General features: G+C 37.9%; 2 protein-coding genes across 2 annotated transcripts in view; both read right to left on the bottom strand.

Moving 5' to 3' along the window:
* ppp2r5b (protein phosphatase 2, regulatory subunit B', beta) overlaps positions 1-2,593 on the bottom strand; it is a 76,596-nt gene extending 74,003 nt beyond the window's left edge. Inside the window, exon 1 of the mRNA XM_030162136.1 lies at positions 2,481-2,593. The gene's annotated coding sequence lies outside the window, so the exon portion shown is untranslated. The remainder of the gene's footprint in view (positions 1-2,480) is intronic.
* Positions 2,594-5,777: 3,184 nt separating this feature from the next.
* Positions 5,778-18,473, bottom strand: batf2 (basic leucine zipper ATF-like transcription factor 2). The gene is made up of 3 exons (XM_030161661.1): positions 18,126-18,473; positions 16,035-16,151; positions 5,778-8,990 (listed from the first exon to the last, which is right to left on the bottom strand). The coding sequence occupies exons 1-3, from the start codon at positions 18,213-18,215 to the stop codon at positions 7,953-7,955; spliced, it is 1,245 nt and encodes a 414-aa protein (XP_030017521.1). The 5' UTR covers positions 18,216-18,473; the 3' UTR covers positions 5,778-7,952.
* Between the last annotated feature and the right edge of the window lie 872 nt (positions 18,474-19,345).

Below are 19,345 nucleotides of genomic sequence, written 5' to 3'. Positions count from 1 at the left end.
TTCATGTTTTTTGTCCTGATATGAGGGAGAAAGGGGGAGGTACATTCCACAGCCTGACCCCGCTGAGGAAGGACAGATTAGTCCTCCCTGGCTGCTATCCCCTACCCCAGCCTTTATCATCTTTCCTTTCCCTTCACCCCTAATCTCACCCCCTACCCACCCTCCCCTCTTCAACCCTGACCTTTCTGTCTTCTATCTCCCTTATTACTCCCTCTTACACACCCATGTTAGCAGGATCATCCTCTCTTACATCAACATACTGAACGCTAGTTTCAAGGGATTCTTAACATAAGAAATGAGCCAGAATAATGTCCAGTTTAGAGCTTTTCATCTCCTCTTCTTCTCCTTATTGAGATCAGAGAAGGCAAAGCAGCACACGTTTTCCTCTTCACTGCTGCTAAAAATCTCACAAAATCATAACTGCTCAACCTTTTTTTTAATGCAAACTGAGAAAATTTTTCGTCACTTTAATTTTGACAATTACATTTATTCATTTAGTAAGTCTACTGTTTTTATTTATGTTGGGGCACCCTTAAAATGAGACAATAGGCTTCTTCTCATAGGGTTAATCCAAATCAGGGTTTTTCATTGTTTTTCAGAGGGATTAAGTTCTTGAGTACATGGTTGTAGAGACTGATCCTTCACTTTTTCCGATAAAAATATATAACTTGGCATCATTTAGGACCATCTTAACATTGTGTACGAGTGCACAAAATTGAAAAAGCTTCCAAAGCATCTAAAAATCTTTGTTAGGTGCACCAAGGAATCATTCAATCTGGGAAAAGTCATAGTTTTGATGCTGTCTGCAGTGATATTTATTTATTTACGTATGTATGTAAGTATGTATGTATGTATGTGTGTGTGTGTGTGTGTGTGTGTGTGTGTGTATGTATGTATATATGTATGTATGTATGTATGTATGTATGTATGTATGTATGAATTTGGCTTATATGGAGAACAAAATGAAATAGTTGATCTTAAATATGTGCTACAAAGTTCTTTTTGATTGTTCAGTTATGCCACAGGTGTCAAACATGCAGCCCGGGGGCCAAATCCGGCCCACTAAAGGGTCCAGTCTGGCCCCTGGAATGAATTTGTGAAATGCAAAAATTACACTGAAGACATTAATCATTTTAGTTCAGGTTCCACATACAGACCAATTTAATCTCAAGTGGGTCGGATCAGTAAAATACTATCATAATAACCTATAAATGATCACAACTCCAAATTTTTGTCCTTGTAAATGTCAACATTTTCATGTAATTTCACTGCATTTACACTAAAACAAACTAACATGTCACAAAAATATGAATAACCTGAACAAATATGAACATTTTAAAATGTCTGAAGTGTAATTTTAACAATATTCTGCCTGTTATTAAATCTTTTGTGTATTTGTTGATCCACTGTGATCTATAAGTTGTAATTTACACATTTAAATGATAAACTGAGACGTAATTTTGTTAAAATTGCACTTAGTTTTCTTAAGAAATTTCAGTTTGTTCATGTTATTGACATTGTTTTAAAGGATAGTTGGTAGATGTAACATTTTCATCGCATAATTTGACTTTTTTTTCGCTCTAAAACATAGAGGAAAGTTTGGAGATGACATTTTTTATATATTATTATATTATTATTTTACTGGTTCGGCCCACTTCAGATCAAATTAGGCTTAATGTGACCCCTGAACTAATATAAGTTTGACACCCCTGAGTTATGCATTTGCGTCATGAAAATGTATAGGCTGTCTGTATTGTGATTTTCTGAAATTTGTCCATATCAGTATTCATTTTCTTAACACATGCTGGCCTGTTTTCCCCCTATTTCATTGCAAATATTAACGTGAAAAAACAAAAATGTTAGATTTCCAGAAAATGAGACCTGACTTTCTTTAATCCGTTTTTAATGAGGTTCTACTGTTTGTCAGAGTACATTTCCCACAGTGCTGCAGACTTTTATTTTGACATCTAATACCGGATATACGCATGCGTATCTCGCTCGTGCTTTACCCTGGTCCGCGAGCCTGAGGTGGCGCAAGGAGAGAGAGGAACGAGGCTCCTCACTGCAGATGACGCTATAGGATGTATTTATTTATTTATTTGCTTTTATTTATGTGGCCTGGCTTTGGCTTTTATTGGGGAAAAAAATATGCTTCGTTTTATTAAGCACGTGCGTCATTAGTGTGCCTCGCGCTCCTCTGATGTTTCTGCCAAAAAAAAATCTTCCGGCGGCTTCAGCTCGAGTTTCATCCCGTTATGAAAAAAATATATTCGCAGCTTCACCTCTTTAACGCTCAGTGTTTCTGTCTGACTCCCCCCTCACCCCTCCCCTCCTCCATCTCCTCCTCCCTTTCCCCATGTTCTCTCGCTTCCCTTGGCTTTGAGGAGCAGGTCCCATCCATTGTTCACTATAAAACACTTATTCTCTCTCTCGCGCGCGCACTCAAAGCGCAATTACCTCCGCGTGCGTTCATCGCATACCTTGTGTTTTGTTGCAGGTGTTTGCGTCGAAAGCCCCTGAACCCTTTAACTGCTCCTCTTATAATCTCATTGGCTATACAAGGACGTCTTTAATGCTTCCTATATTTCTATTTACAATACCGCCCCCCCCCCCTCCTCTTCTTCGTCTGTATTGTTGTGTCACAGGTGAGCTCAGACTGTGGCCTTCTGGGAAACGGCTGGCAAGGTACACTCTAAAAGCCCTGCTGATCTGTTTCACATCTCTAACCGGAGACACACTGCAGTTTACAACCACTCCACTGCCCTGTATAGTTGCTTATCTGACTACACTGAACTACATTTCTGTGATTTTTTTTTTTTTTTTGTAAATTTGTGAACTACACAAGCATGCCTTCACTGATTTAACTGTTTTTTTAATGGCCAATATTCAGAGGACCTATTTCTAGTTTCAAATCTTTAAAAAAAAAACTAAAATTAACATTAGAATGCTTAGAATAAAGAGCTATGACGTTATACCAATAGTAGACCAAAATATTGGAGTGTATATGTGCTGAATATATTTACAATGATGGGTCAGGGATTTATGTGGCCACTAGAGGGAGTAGTCAGTCATTCTGTTGGTGTCTCATTGTGGGGATAATGAATGCCACAGGTCCTCTATTATGGCTTTTCCTTTTTAGATGAATATTATTTCTTGTCACTCGTTTGCAAAGACAACTGTTATTTTTCTCTTCAAGGTGTTCCCACTAGTGCTGCAGTTAATGCTATTGCTAACAGAGAATCTAGAACACAGGTGTCAAACATGCGGCCCAGTGGCCAAAGGGTCCAATCCAGCCTGCGGGATGAATTTGTGTAATGCAAAATTTACACTGAAGTGATTAACAATCAGTGATGTCAAAATCATTTAAATTCAGGTTCCACACACAGTCCAATTAGATTTCAAGTGGGTCAGAGCAGTAAAATATTATCATAATAACCTATAAATAGTGACAACCCCAAATGTTCTCTTAGTTTTTTTGGTGTAAAAATGTAAAATTACTTGAAAATGCTTACATTATCAAATTATACTTTTTACAAAAAATGTGAATAACCTGAACAAATATGAACAAATGGAAATGTCTTGAGAAAAGTAAATGCAATTTTACCAATATTCTGCCTGTTACTAAATGTTTTGTGCGATTGTAATGCACATGCGTAAATGATAAACTGATAAAACCGAGGCATAATATTGTTAAAACTGCACTTGTTTTTCTTAAGATAATTCAAGTCGTTCATGTTCTTTAGATTTTTAAGGAAACTTTGTAGATGTAAACCTGATCATAATATAACTTTACTTTTTTTTACTGGTATTATTTTACTGGTCCAGCACACTTGAGATCAAATTGGGCTGAGTGTGGCCCCCGAACTAAAATGAGTTTGACACTCCTAATCTAGAACATACTGTCAAATATCTATTTTATGTCCCACTATTATTTGGAATTGATGGTACTTAAGGATGTTTAACAAATTACATTTCGAAGGAGATGCTGGAGTTGAACCTAGGAACTCATATAAGCAAAGCACACGCTCTACCACTGAACTACATCCCCTTGTGGACTACAATACATGTCACCAAATTACTGAAAACAATCAAAATATCAGAACGTGATGAAATAAGAACCACTAAGAAACAACTTTTATAGTCAGACAAAATGACAAAAGCTAGAAGCGCTTTAGTTGTTGTTTTCACCACCGGACACAGCACTAAATGAAAAGAATGGAGTTTAACGTTGAAATCACAGCGTTTCTTTAGAGAGAATTTTATTATGAAGCTCATCTATACTATAGAAGGGAAGTGAACTCTGTGTGTGTGTTTTGGGCATCACACAAAATCCAGAAAGCGCTGATGGCTGCAGTTTTAAATATTTTTGTATTTTTGGCCAAGGAAGAGAGTAGCAAAAACAGCAAGTTAATAGGACCAATATTTTGGGAGATATTAGTAATTTTGGAATACAATAGCCTTACAATCATGTTGCTATACCCAGAATCATGTGAGCACTTTGGCGGTGACTGCTGGGCAAATGCGGTACAGCATGCATGAATACACAAATTTCCATACAGGGGACCAGGATACTGCCCCTCAGGGACAGGATGTGGATTTAAAACACCCCCCACCCCAACAATCCATGGTTCAGACTAAACTGTGATGATTCTAAGCAGCTCTTTAGTGCAGCTATTTGACAACATAAACCATACAGAAAACAGAGGGGATTTGTGGTTTTACTGTAGGTCTTGTTGGGTGTTTCTGGTCTGCAGTGGTTAGAACTGACCAAAAATGGACTAAGAAAACATCCCAATCTGAGGACCATTGATCATCTGTGGGAGGTGTTGGACAAATACACCCCATCTATGGAGGTCCACCTGTACTTCCAGGACTTCAGGGATCTGCTGCTAACGTCTTGGTCCAGATACCACAGCACACCTCCACAGGTCTGGTGGAATCTAGGCCTCGGGTCAGTTGGTTTTGTGGAAAAAGAGGAACCTACGAACCACTTTACACTACGAATGTCCAACAAGATCTGATGATGCTGTGACCCATCACAATTTCTCACTTGTCAAAGTTACTCAGATCCTTATTTTTGCTCATTTTGCTGTTTCTAACACATCAGCACCGAGGTCTAAATGTTCACTTGCTGCTTAATATATCCCACCCACTGACACATCCCACTGAAATGAGATAATCCATATTAAAACCACTTTGCCCATCTGTGGTCAGAATGTTATGGCTGATCTGTGTATAAATGAATAGTTGCAGTTGAAAAACAATATAAAAGCAATTAACTGTCTAAGAAGAGTCATGTTGAAGGGCTGTTATATTGAATGTGAGCATAAAATCACACATGGACTAATAATTATCTCCAAAGCTGTAAATAAAATAGAGTCTTTACTGCAGTATAGTAATCATGCACATTAATCTTGTACTAATCTGAGAGAAATTAAATCTGTTTAAACTGATGTAATAATGTTCTTAATCATCTTATTGTTCATTGTTAACTTCTAATTGCTATAGCCCATGTTTTATTTCTGATTGACTCTTACTACATCTGCATGTACTGTACATCAAAACCAATGAAAATTAAAATTAATTAATGCATGTATTAAATTGTTTGCTTTCCATGTATTTAGTTAAAAACAACTAAACAAGGAATACTTCTTTTTTTTCCGTTTTAACACAGCAAAAGGTGAAAAACTCATTGAGTTGTGTAGATACCTGTTAATTTTTTGCTTCAAACCACTAGGGGGCCTCTGAACCCAGTGTCACATGTTCACATAGGCCTTTTCTATAATTACCACAAAAATCAATAATCTGCTGCCTTGCAACATTTTAAAGCAGAAGTAGATGAGGTGGATGTTCAGAAAGGTCCTCACACATGCAATCCAACCACAGATATGTGTTTTAAAGAATAGCTTACTCTGAATAAAATACTTGAACAGTATAACACCTTTATTATGTGCACATCTTCTTGTCACAACCCCTAAAGCAGCATGAATATATTAATCTGACATGATAAATTCAAAATACTCCATATTCAGACAAAAAAAAGCATCTTAACACTCATCTCTTATAATGCACTGACAGAAACATACAGAAAAATCTACATATTATGTCCAAAATCAGCATCTGAAAACACAAATTTGTCATTTAAATAGAATCAAACTCACACAACCCATTTTCTAACCCCCATAAATTACAACAGCAGGTTTCAGCCACCTTTGGTTCTTTAGCTTTCAGGTCAGTTAGAGCTGAATGAAGTTATCTAAAGTGATTAAATCTGACGTAGACACGCGGTAACAGCTGTTTCTGGTCAGTTTAAAGTATAATCTGTGTTTATACATTCAAAGGTAAAAAGCATTGGCACGTTAAGTTAAAATCAAGTCATTTGAAATGCAAAGACATAATTCTATACACTGACATAAAAAGAAAAAGAGCATTTTTTTCCACATTCTAATATTGCAACATATAATGCAGAGTTGAAATAGCACCAAATCCTCCGATACTCTGTGTGAGGTAAAGATCTTGAAAAGTCAACATATGATTACACTATGCAGCATTTATTGTAATATTTCCTTTTACAGTCTCTTAATTTCCAGTAGTGGGACTGGTATGAAGAGTTTAGAAACGCCAGTGTCTGACCGAACTTCACTTGCATTTTAGTGCTTAAATTCTAGAACTTGATGTACTTTGCATGATTTAAACTCTTATTTTCCATAACCCTACAACATAACCACTTGTACACACAAACCAGTTACCGAATTGAACCCCTACACTGCCACACACTTAAATAGCAAAGACGTATTTTGCCTCATAATAAACAGAACAAAGCTTTATTACCTGTGACATTTGCAGCAGGTTAATCTTGGGCGTTGTGTCCTGAAAGCATACACATCTCACTGGACACAATTTGGAATCCAGCAAAAAAAAAATATCCCATAAGGTAAAGAAAATAAAAAACAATTCTGATTGGCTACAGGTTAGTGAAATTAGCCCCCACAGGTGAATCCTTCATCCACTAATGACAGTATAGCCTCATGTCACCTGTTTTTTGGAGCCACATACACACTCCTTTGACAAGAAAATGAACACATTCACATAAAACTCAACTAAACACAATAAAAATAACTCAAATGAATGTTTGCCAGAACTACAGGACATAATGACTTAAATATTTTTTTTTTAATTTAAGGCATATTTTTGTCACATTAAACCAGCTGCCACTGCTAATTATTCTGTTAATATATAGCACATTAGATTATATAGTCAGATAGTTAAAACTCTCTCAATAAGAAGATAAATACAGAGAAACTACTGAAATATTAAGAAAAACATTCATTATTACTCATCATTAATACAGGAAGCTTTGCAAAAAAATTGCTGTTGATACATAAAGTAGTAACACCACCCTACTTAGTAGAGTTTTTCTTAGTATTTCAGCTGTAGCTTCTCTGTATATTTCTGCATATTCATTACTGATATGCATATACATAAAAGATATAATTTACCGTATATTTTCTGAGTTAATACTTGGAAACTGAGGTGCTGTAAAAGGAACCGTTACATTAACTTTGTCACATATTGACGCTGAGAATGCAAACACGCATGGACATGTCTCCTAATCGCATTTCCTAGAAGTTACAGAACAGAACAGAAGTGTGCACTCCACCCAATCTCAACTTAAAATGTTGACTCATTTTGTGGTCTTCTCATCATTTAATAAAGTTTGATGTCCGTTTATTTCAGAATATGTAATAAGTTCCTGGAATTTTAGTTCAAAATTGTTTCAGCTTGGTAGACTACAGACTTGTAAGTAACTCTTTTGATACTGACATGTGCATTTTAAGAAGCAAATCTCAGAAAACCGTACATTCCATGTTCTTGCAGGCCTAGTTTTGACACAGAAAGAAAGCTTTTGGCACTGTATTATTGGACATCTTGTCGTTTGGCTTGTAGTGCGACTAATTCCCACTCAGTATCCAGTCATTGCCCTCTAATAACTTAGAAAGGGAAAGATCACTTGAGGTTTCTACGGAAGATCCATCTAAGTCACTAGAGGTAGTCTGATGAACATTAATGGGACTGGGGACTGTGAGGAAGGAAAGCAGGGGTGTGGGATTAGGGGGTGTTTGCTGATGTTGAGTGGGTTTTAAGTCAAATGTAGGGGCAGGGGGATGTTCTAGGTTTGTCTGGGGGGACACTGAGAGCAACTGAAGAGCAGGATCCTGGAAAGATGACGATAGAAGAGCACATGGTGGACTTAAAGTGTTTGGATGTGGAGGAAACAGGGGGGGTTCTAGGCCGGCACTTCCTACTGCTGGAGGTCTTAAATGGAGATAAGGAGGCACCACATTAGACGTCTGGAGAGTCTGAGGAGCAGCAGAGTGAAGCGTGACGGGAACAGTGTAAGAGGAGGTACTAAAAACACCTGGGTCGCTCAGCTGACAAAAAGGGTTTGCTGCTGCTGAAGACCTTTGACGTACAGTGTCTTGTCGAGAATGAGGCTGAGAGTCTGTGGAGGGTAGAGGGTTTGAGACGAGGCCGGTGCAGATGGGCGCGGCATCCAGTGGAAGCGGAGTGATTACATTCTCTTTGCTGAACAAAGAGTGAGCAGCTGGGACTGTAGGGAAGGAATAAGGTGGCGGCGGCGAGCAGGAAGTGTCAAAGAGTTCAGGAGATGAGGCTAATGTTGGTGGAGGTAAGAGAGAGTCAAGGCCTCGGAGGCTCAGGTTGGAGGTTAAGGCACTGGAGATTGGCTGGAGAGGAGCCAAAGTGGAGCCGGATGTTTGTGAAGAGGTTTTAGGACTGGAGGAGCTGGAAGGAGCCTGTGAGGTGGAAACCATGAGATGGGAGGATGAGGAGGAGCCGGACCCGGAGGCTTTGATGCAGCAGTGAGGCTCATGGCGTTCCAGAGTTATCGTATACACATGCAGGTCTCGCTTTAGTATTTTGATTTCTTTTTCCAAAGCCGAGTTGGAGCGCTCGAGTCTTTGGAGCTCCTGAGAAACACAGAACAAGGAAAAAGAGAGGAACACAAATTTTATGAGTTAATGTTAATGTCAATTAGAATCAGAATCTGTTGATCATGTTTAGTTGTTTGCGCCAAAGGGAACAGAATTTAGGAATATATTTATTTAACCACATGCAGCCCCAATTCAGTTTGATTTCGGGGTTGCGTACAGTTACGTAAGTTCCGACATTAAATTAAAATGAAAACAATGAGTAGCAAATTATCTTTGTCCTGTACTACACTGAAAACAACATGACAGGACGTTATTCCATGTTAAACTTCAGGAAACATATCAATACTTACTTCAATTTCAAATTCCAAAAACAAATAAAAAAAATTGGTAAAGCATTTACCAATTTGTCATTTCTTTTCACATACAGACTGAGCCCATGTGGATCTATCCGCCTATAAATTAGTAGCATTTATTGATGCAGTTTTGTCCTTGGAATACATTCAGATTCCTTAAGCATTTTAATTATTTTCTGTACCTGAGGGTGAAACATTCAAATCCCTTCCTATATTCCTTTGAGAAACATTGCTTTTAAACATTTCAGTAATTTTCTCAAATATTTGGTGGCCAATCTTTCCCCGTGAAGGACAACACCTTCCCTGGATGCTGCTGTTGTACCAAATAATGAATACAATCCCCTATTTTCAATCATATTATTTGATTATTTTAGCCCATTATTATCCCAAAATTGTCTCTAGTCTCAACTTTTGCTCGAATGTGTTAGATTTGCTTCAGTTAATCTAAAAAAAAAAAAAAAAATTACATAAAAAATAAGAATAAAAAAAATAGTTAAAGCAAGAGCCAAAGTAATATAATAAAAGACAGGGACTGACATGCGAAGAAGAAATGTGACATATCTGTATACAAGGTGAAGATAAAATGTCTTTATGATTCTGAGACTGACACCCATCAACCATAAAAACTGATTAAAGACATCGATCAAAAGACTAATAACAAACACAGTCACATGCAGTCCACATAGGAACACATTCAGCCTGACCTGCACTGTAATAAAACACTAAAGCTTCCCTCTTGAGCCTGGAAATATTAATGACACACTTTTTTAAGACTTTACAACAGTAATCCAGTAGATGATGTGTGGTCAAAGTCAGAACCCACAGGACAACTGAAATATGACCCCAAGGTGACGTTACTGCGACATCAGCAGTAAAGAGGTGAGTAGGTATGGAGAGAATGTGTGTGTGTGTGTGTGTGTGTGTGTGTGTGTGTGTGTGTGTGTGTGTGTGTGTGTGTGTGTGTGTGTGTGTGTGTGTGGGTGGGTGGGGGGGTGTCTGGTAGTCACATATTACACAGAGAAAGAGAACAGATAAAATGTGTCAAAGTTACAAAAATTAATGACTATTTTTAACCAAATAAAAATCTGTTGGAGATCATTTTAAAATATCAAGCAAGCTAATATTACTACACTGTTGCCTTCTTTAGCATTAAAAAAAGCTGTGAATCAATCGGTGTACGCTTTCATTCTTAGAAGTTTGATGTTATTTCAGAAGTACGGTGGCTGACAAGGGCCAACACATTGCAACGGCCCGATGCGTCTCAGTTAGAGAAAACAACTGCAGGTATAGAGACGATGCAAATTCACAAACTCAAACACAAGTCTAAACCGGGTACAAAAAGAGGAACATGGTGCAAATGAAAAAATGCGCCGCAAGACACAAAAACACATGCATAATCATCAAATGCTCTGTAAATAAAGAAATGATGCAAACCAAGAAAACATCTGCAAATGAAAAACGCTGCAGAACCAGTTGCTACAATGGAAGTGTTCCAAACCTTTAGGGGGCGCTGTCAGCAGAACAACTCAATGAAGACACACACAGGATGGAGAGAGAGAGACGGTGAACAGCTGACTGACAGTGGGAACAAACTGAAGTTACAGCGTAGCGCGGTCATGTGACTTTTATTTGATTCTATTTGACACTAGTCCGTTGTCTATAAACGCTGCCCCCTACAGGTTTGGAGCACTTCTGTTGTAGTGACTGGTTCTGCAGCGTTTTTCGTTTGCAGATGTTTTCTTGGTTTGCATCGTTTCTTTATTTGCAGAGCCTTTGATGATTATGCATTTGTTTTTGTTTCTTGCAGCACATTTTTTCATTTGCACCTCGTTCCTCTTTTTGTACCTTGTTTGGACTTGTGTTTGAATTTGTGAATTCGCATCGTGTCTGTACTTGCAGTTGTTTTCTCTAACTGAGACGCATTGGACCGTTGCAATGTGTTTGATCCTTGTCGGCCACCGTACAGAAGGGCCTGATTAAGATGGGGGATGCAGGTAGAGCCCCGTTTGACCTGATCTGAGTATTTCTACTTTAAATATTAAGAAATTGTATTCTGTATAGAAGGTGTGCAGATTAGCACCAGAGCGTTTCAGATAAAGAGCTCTAAAGTTATGTCAAAGACACAAATGTATCGGATTATACCAGACCTGGGCAAAGTAAGGCCCGCAGGCCACATGTGGCCCAATAGCTGACCCTGACCGGCCCGCATGAGGTCACTGGCAAATTAAAAGTCAATGCAAATATATATCATGGTAATAGATACAACCAACACAACGACACATCTTTTATTTTGTAGGATCTGCTAAATTATGTATGTAAATCATGTGTTTCGCACATACTTTCCGTACTCAGCATAAAGCTTATAGTTATAATAAAGCTTATTGGTTTGTTGGTCAGTTTCAGCCCATTAAGATGTCAGCTAATGCCAAAAAAAGAAAGAAAGATTGATTAAAAATGCAGAGATTTTAACAAGACATGGACTTCTAAGTATTTCTTCCCTGAAGTTAGAAAAGGAACTGAGTTATGCAAACAAAGCTGCATTTATGGTTTTTCATGTAAAGTTAACATGGAGCTTGTTTTGCACATTTTCGGAAAGGTTTTTGTGAATATTCATTAAATAGCTGTATTCTGTGCTCCACATTTTCATTGTATTGTTATTGTTTTTATAGAGATATATATTGAGCAGAGCTGCAAGTGAATTGATCCGGCCCATAATAACTGTCAAAGTTTCTCATGTGGCCCCATAGGAAAATTAATTGTCCACCCCTGGATTATACAGATATAAACTGAACATGCTGGGGGATTTATGTGACCACTAGAGGGAGTAGTGAGTCACTCTGGAAAACCATTGTCACAGGGCCTTTGACCAAAGCATCAGAAAGTGACCGGATAGGATGAGAACTGTAAAGAAACAGCTTTCAGAGTAAAAGAAAGTGACAAAGTGATAAAACCTAGAAGCACTGTTGTTGTTTTCACCACTGGACACAGATATAAAAGAAAAGAATGGAGTTTGATGCTGAAATCACAATGTTTGTTCTACATGGGTGAGTTTGACTATGAGGCTTGTAGAGGTTTAAAGTTATTATGGGATGTTATTATCTTTGCTAAATTGCCTTATGTTGATCCACGGTTCAGACTAAACTGTGACAGGTCTGACCTTGTTTGGACGATTCCAAACAGATCTTTAGTGCAGCTACTGAGAACACAAACCGTACAGAAAACAGAGTTGATTTGTGGTTTTACTGTGGTTGTTTTCTGTCTAAAAACAGAGTTAGAATCTATCAGCTGATGCAGCACATTAGATTATAAGACACAGTGTTATTTGTCTAAATAAGCAGCTATGAGTTTAACTTTGAAGAATTTTTGCCTTTGGTGTTTATATTAATTGTTTTAAACATTAAATGCATGAATTATGCGTCAGTATTGTTTTATTCTTTTTATTGTCTTTTACTTTTATTCTATTTCATGATTATGTACAGCACTTTGAGGAAGTCGTGTCTGTTCTTAAGTGTGCTATATCAATAAACCTTGACCTTGAAGAAGGACACTTGATGATACGATAATACAGATGTGTGTAAACAATGAGATTTACGCTTTATTCAGGTGGTGATACACTCTGTGGATACATAGTGTTTGATTTGTTGGTGATGTTGGTGAACTAATTGTGTCTCTAAAGAGAATGTTTGAAAAAAGTTTGGTTTACTTAATAAAAATGTGTAACTTATGAGTATAATTCCTATTTCTAAACTGCATGTAAACCCCATGTGTTTCATTTTTTACATTTTGTGTCTCTTGAGAAGCAGATTTTACTCCCATCATCATCATCATCTTCAGTGTCATTGACATCTGAGAAGTGGTAATTTCCAGAAAAGTAATACTACAAGATGCCTTTCTGAGTATTGTAATTGCTTCACACTATTTTTTAGTAATAGTCATAGAGGTCAAAGGGTCATGACAAGTAGAACTACCCTGTGTCATGTCTGCTGACCCCTAAAACCACGAACTGCTGACATCGACTGTTTTTTTTTTTGTAACTGATGCATTAACACTTCATGAAAAGAACAGAACTGAAAGAGCTGAGGAGACTGAAAGTGAAAGTCTGGGCTCTTTATCAATGCACGCAAACACACACACACACCCATTCATAAAATGGTAAACATACACTTTTACAGCCTGTTACAATCGGTGAAGCATTTATATGGAAGATAAAGCAATATTAGTGTGAGAGAAGGGGAGTGAGGCTATTATAAAGTGTGTGTTGGTCAAAGGTGGGTCAGATCCAACACTGTTATAAGATAAAATATTTAATTTTTGTAGACATGCCTCACTCATGGACTCATTAGCCGCTTTTACACAGCACTCCTGTTAGGGGAATATTTTGCCTTTACTCTGGAACCATGTCTGTGTAAACAAAAAAAGGGGGATCACTTGGTCCCACCTTTATGGCAGCTTTGTAATACCTTTGGAGGTAGTAACAGAGCCGTGATAAAGGTGAAATCATGATTCTGGAACACTATGTAAAAGGAACTCCTCTTGTTCTGCAACCAAGGTGTGACATTTTGATGATGGCAACCCCCGCGCCTGAAAGACAGCAAGCGCATATGGAGGAACTGGCATGAATTCTGCGGCAGACGCCCCAGGTGCTGCTGCTTTGTGCCACTGGTGCTGCAGTTACATGTCATTTTCACCTGTGGCATGCAGCTGCAGCACCCAGGGCAGCTGCCGCAGAATCCATGTCAGTGTCTACATATGCACTGCGTCACCGCCCTTTGTTTCTGGAATGCAGGTCTGCTGTGTAGAAGTCCAGCCTGTTTCACTTCTGTTCCTCCTTTGGCTTGGCTGTGAAAATCAATCAATGGTGGATAAAAGGTGGGATCACCATCTCGCCTTTTTTCTGGGATCTTTGTATAAAAGTGGCTATAGTCACAATTCACCCATGAAAGTTTTATCAGTATATGAATGCTAGTTTCTTTTATATTATTGATGCTATAAAAGATCGAGGGAACCTAAAGGGATTACCATTTTATTACTGTCATAAAAAGGAAGTGACTCTATCACCTGACCTTTTATTTCATCAAAAAAGAGGCAAAGTCTGTAACACAGAATTTAGATTTAAGAGCTACCATGTGGAGTCTGGAAAAATACCTGGAAATGTGAATAAATTATCAGGCAATGTGTCGTGAAACTATTTGACATTGATATTATCAAAAGTTAACCTTAAATATCATAAGAATTTCTGTAATGTGTTATGATCGTAAATTTGACTACAACTCATTTATTTGGTCTACAGTCTTTTTTTGTATTATCATTTATTCAACATGTTATCCTTATTAAAATGCCTCTTCTTTTTTTTTATGACTTGATCTTTATTGAATTTTTCCTTTACATATGAAAAAAGAGCAAAAAAAAGAGCAAAATAACAGTAAAACAAAAAAAAAAAACACAAACCAAAAAAACAAAAAAAAAAACAAAAAAAAAAGGGTTTTAGGCCATGCATGCTATACATTTCCACGCTTTATGCCAGTTATCAATGCCAGTATACTGAAGACATGTGGACAATCTCTGACCAGATGAAATATAAATAAGAATAATAACAATAATAATAACAATAACGATGCCAATAATATACATATACATGGTTACAACAGTCATTACTTATCACTAAGTCCAATTAACATTCTTGAGCTGGAAACGTCATTGACCTATGCAGGAGAAGTAGCGGGTCCATTTGTCATTATAATCATCTACTCTAATTAAATGCCTCTTCTTAATATTCTTCATTATTTCCTTTATTTTCAGGTTTATTATTTGTAACTCATGTAGCTTTGCAATTTTCTATTTTTTGAGAGAAGTTCAATATGAGGCTTTTTAGAGCTGCTGATTATTGTGCTTTTAACAATACATATAGATTGATTTCACTTCGGAGCTGTGGTTCTTGAGGAGTTTGTAAAAGGAAGCATTATATCCTCCTAAGACCCAGGAAATGTCAGCAAAGTACAAGCTTTTTTTTTGTATTTATTAAATAAGTGCCTATATTGGAAACATCATGATGCAACAGTTTTTTCAGATGTAGTTTTTAAAATTTTTATGGAATGTCCTTTGTGGTGGACAATTTTCTATTTTCTATTTTTTTTTTTGGTATAAAGTTGTGAAACTCTTGTCCACAAATGTGGACAGAAAACCCATAGCTGGGTCTTAGGAGGATATAGATTAAGTTTTTCCTGCATGCTCTGCAGTTAGAAGGTACATGATGTGGCGTTACAGTGTAAAGTGTCTGTTGAACTGCACGTGTGGAATTTGCCCCCAGGAAAAAAAAGAAGGAACTAAAAAAACATAAAAATAGTGGCACTGGAAAAATCAGAGGTGGGAGGATCTAAAGTGTGTGTGTGTGTGTGTGTGTGTGTGTGTGTGTGTGTGTGTGTGTGTGTGTGTGTGTGTGTGTGTGTGTGTGTGTGTGTGTGTGTGTGCAAATGAGGAGGGCAAAGAGGAAAGGGAGGGCCACCAGACACTGCATACCACAGGGAGTGAAAGCCCTTCTCCTGAAACAGACTATTTACAAGAAATGGCTGTGAGCATGCTGCCAGATTACACAAGACACACACCACTAGTCACACAGTGTGTCTGTGGGTGTGATTAAAACAGAGACAGAAAGTGACACAGGAGTCACAGGATGATGGTGTCAGGACCAGAGGGAAAGGCAGATGACAACAACATGAGCTTTTCCCACCTCATGAAGCTCGTCCGCCCTCTCCGTTTGTTTTCTCCGACTCTTCCTCGCGGCGTCTCGGTTCTTCTGCCTCCTTTTAGACCCTCTGTTCGATGAAGGACGTCCATCTTCTCTCTCCTGTCCAGACAAACAGAATCACACTAATTATAGAACCTATTCTCTGAGTTCTCACGTGGAATTTCCTTCTACCTTTTGAGGAATTCATTCATCTTCTCAGAACACATGACACATCATTTTACTGAACTTGATGTCCTGAGAAGTTGCTTAGTTCACAAGGTCATGAGATTCATCTGTCACATGAAATGCAGCATGAATTCACACTTCACCCATGTTAATAAAGAAGTAAACGGACATGATGGAGAGGAAGTTGTGTTACAGTGCGTGATGTTAAATTTATGTGGCGCAAAGTCTCCCATGAGAAAGGCACAGTGATACGAAACAAATAAATTATACAGATAGTTTAGTTTAGTTTTTGCTGTAAAATTTAAATTTAATTTTCAAGGCCATGTTTACTTGTTTTTATGTATCCATCAAAGCGACCTAAAGCGCAAAGCAATCAAAAAGTACTTGTTAATTTTGTAAAAGTATTGATATTTATAAGTTGAATACTGAATACTTGAGTAAACTTACACCTAAATGCACCGGTTTATCTGCTTAAATATTACTCCATAATCATCAAAGAACCCGAAAACCTGCTGCACACTCACCAGACTTGAAGAAAAAAAAAAAACAGAAGTAAATCATTATCTGTTGTGATAACTAGTCTGAAACCTGTCGAAACTGTGACCGAACAGCAGCTACGATCCTGTTTTTTGGGGTTTTTGGTTTCATCCTTTTTGTTCACTTACATTCAGCAAATGAATAGAATCTTAATGAAAAGTTAATACTGTTAATCATTCTACGAGTCTACAGTGGGTCTGTGGTGCACAATGGGAAAAATACGGTTGATTATTACCTCCGCCAAGGAGGTTATGTTTTTGCCAGGGTTTGTTTGTCTGTTTGTTTGTTTGTTTGTTTGTTTGTCTGTCCGTTAGTGTGCAATATAACTCAAAAAGTTATGGACAGATTTGGATGAAATTTTCAGGGTTTGTTGGAAATGGGATGAGGAAGAAATGATTAAATTTTGGTGGTGATCGGGGGTGGGGGGGCCCACGGGGGGGGCCACTGATCAGCCTTGGTGGAGGTCTGCGCTCTCCGAGTGCTTCTAGTTACCAATGCATTAATAGTTGCTCAACCCATAAAGACCAAGTGTTACTTTTGTGGCAGTTCCCGAATGTTTTTTCCTCTATATGCAACCTTTCTGAACTGATTTATCACAATTTTTTGCAATATTATCTTCTGTATTCAGCTTTTTTGTGTGTGTGTGTGTGTGAAAAAATGGTATTTTTCTATATTTAATTTACTAATCATGTAGATGTTCATTGAAGCTCAGATTGAAGTTGAGGGTTATTATATCAGAAACAGAAAAAACTGTAGAAAAAATGACTTTTTTCAGCAAAATATATCATTAACTGAACATAAACCAAGTGTGTCCATCCTCTGTCATTTTTTAAACTCCATGGGTTTTACTGGTGAATCAATGTTGTAGAAGATGACAGTGTGTCCATGTTCACTATGAAACCTCTGAAAGTCAAATGGGTCATATGTGATGACCATGAAAAGGTGACAAACTGTATTTTACACCAATTATTTACATGAATGGATAGGATTAATGGATCAACAGGTATTAAACAGTTTAGCTTAGTTTAGGTCAATGTTGGATGTTTGGGTCTTTATGGGTTAATAGTACGTTTGTTTTTTATTAATTCTATATGCAGAAAAAAACTAATGGAAAAGAACCAGAATGCACTGATATATAAAATATGTAAATAATAATATGGTTCTTTTGCTGTTTCCTTTTCCTTATTGTGACATGTATAAGTGTAATAATTATACACTGAATAAAAATAGTAACCTGTTGGATCACTAAGTTTTACACACATATATACCTGTTTGTTTTTTTCTGTTATTACTGTAATAAAACAATACACATCTGGTATTGACAGATCACTAGTTTCATTGATTTATTACATGTGTTGTTCACCTACTCACCGAGCCTCCTGTGTTGCTGTGACTGTCCTCCGCTGACTCTGAACCGGGGCTGTTGTAGTCGTATCCAGAGTCCATGAATAACGGGGACATGTCCTCCCGCAGCAGAAGCAGACTGTCTGAGTGTTTGATCGGTTTCAGAACACCGGCAGGATGAACCTGATATGAGGATCAGGATGAGCCGTGCAGCATGGCCGCAAGTGAAACCGTTTCCATCCAAACCCCGAAGGCGCACAGCCGACGCGCGTCTGCGCAGCTTGGAACACACTTTAAACGGATATTTTTGGCTTCAAGAGTTATATGTCATGTTATATGCGGGTGTAGTGGGGGGGTCATTCATGTGTTTCTTAGTTGCTTGGTGACTGCTTGACTGGAGAGCGCGTGTGAGCGGTTTTATTGGGGGGTTGGGCACCTGACAGCTGATGATGCAACAGGACGCTTTCGGTTTCTCTTTCTTTTAAACTGACCCTTTAGAGGTAGACGAGAAAGGAGTGATGACGGGAATACAGGCGATATGTTGCCTTCAAGTACAGCTTGGTAGTTTTCAGGCTCTAATAGAGAACACGCACCTATAAAAAAGTATCCATTGCCTTATAATAAACCCATCCTTTAGATTTTACGCGCAATACTGGTTATTATTATCAAACCTTCTACTCATTTGTTGCTTTGAATTTCTATACTTTCAAATCCAACTATACAAAATGTAGTAGTCTGATGTCTGATAGTCATAAAGGCATCATAAGGAAAATCTGGGGGAAGGTATGAACGCACCGGAAGGTCTTGGGGCTTCTGACCAAATTAGGATGGTGGTTACGCCTCCTTCACGTGCAGGGAATTTCTGCTACTTTAATGCCAGGAAACTGGAAGGACCAAGCCCCCCCCCCCCCCCAAACAACCGCCAGTGAGACTTCCCAGCTCACTGCAGGAAATTATGTCATGTAAGAAACCAAATACCTGCTGTGTGTCTTCATTTGTCCCCACAAAGTGAAAGCAGTGTTCAAGTTTCACTAAATGCACCTCATTATATAAATGAGTATGTCCTTTACTTTGATTTACATGTATGTTTAAAAAAAAAAAAAGCTGAACTGGGCTGTTTATTCAGGCTTATTGTACATATTCTGTTACATTTTCAAATGAAAGTGCATACTGAGCATTTAACATAAAGCCCACAACTTTACTTCTCCTCATCTCCTTAAACATTCTGGGCCCATGTTCCTAAAGAT

This window comes from Sphaeramia orbicularis, chromosome 18 (genome assembly GCF_902148855.1).
Source record: "Sphaeramia orbicularis chromosome 18, fSphaOr1.1, whole genome shotgun sequence".
NCBI lineage: Eukaryota > Metazoa > Chordata > Actinopteri > Kurtiformes > Apogonidae > Sphaeramia > Sphaeramia orbicularis.
This window is presented reverse-complemented; position numbering and strand designations above follow the sequence as displayed.

What these genes read in the sequence shown, in the direction of transcription:
- batf2 (XM_030161661.1), bottom strand. Translation starts at nt 18,215, where the DNA reads ATGTCCCCGTTATTCATGGACTCTGGATACGACTACAACAGCCCCGGT. An exon ending in ACAGCAACACAGGAGGCTCG is followed by an intron (nt 16,152 to 18,125) that starts GTGAGTAGGTGA and finishes TTGTCTGGACAG; the next exon opens with GAGAGAGAAGATGGACGTCC. An exon ending in GGGCGGACGAGCTTCATGAG is followed by an intron (nt 8,991 to 16,034) that starts GTGGGAAAAGCT and finishes TGTGTTTCTCAG; the next exon opens with GAGCTCCAAAGACTCGAGCG.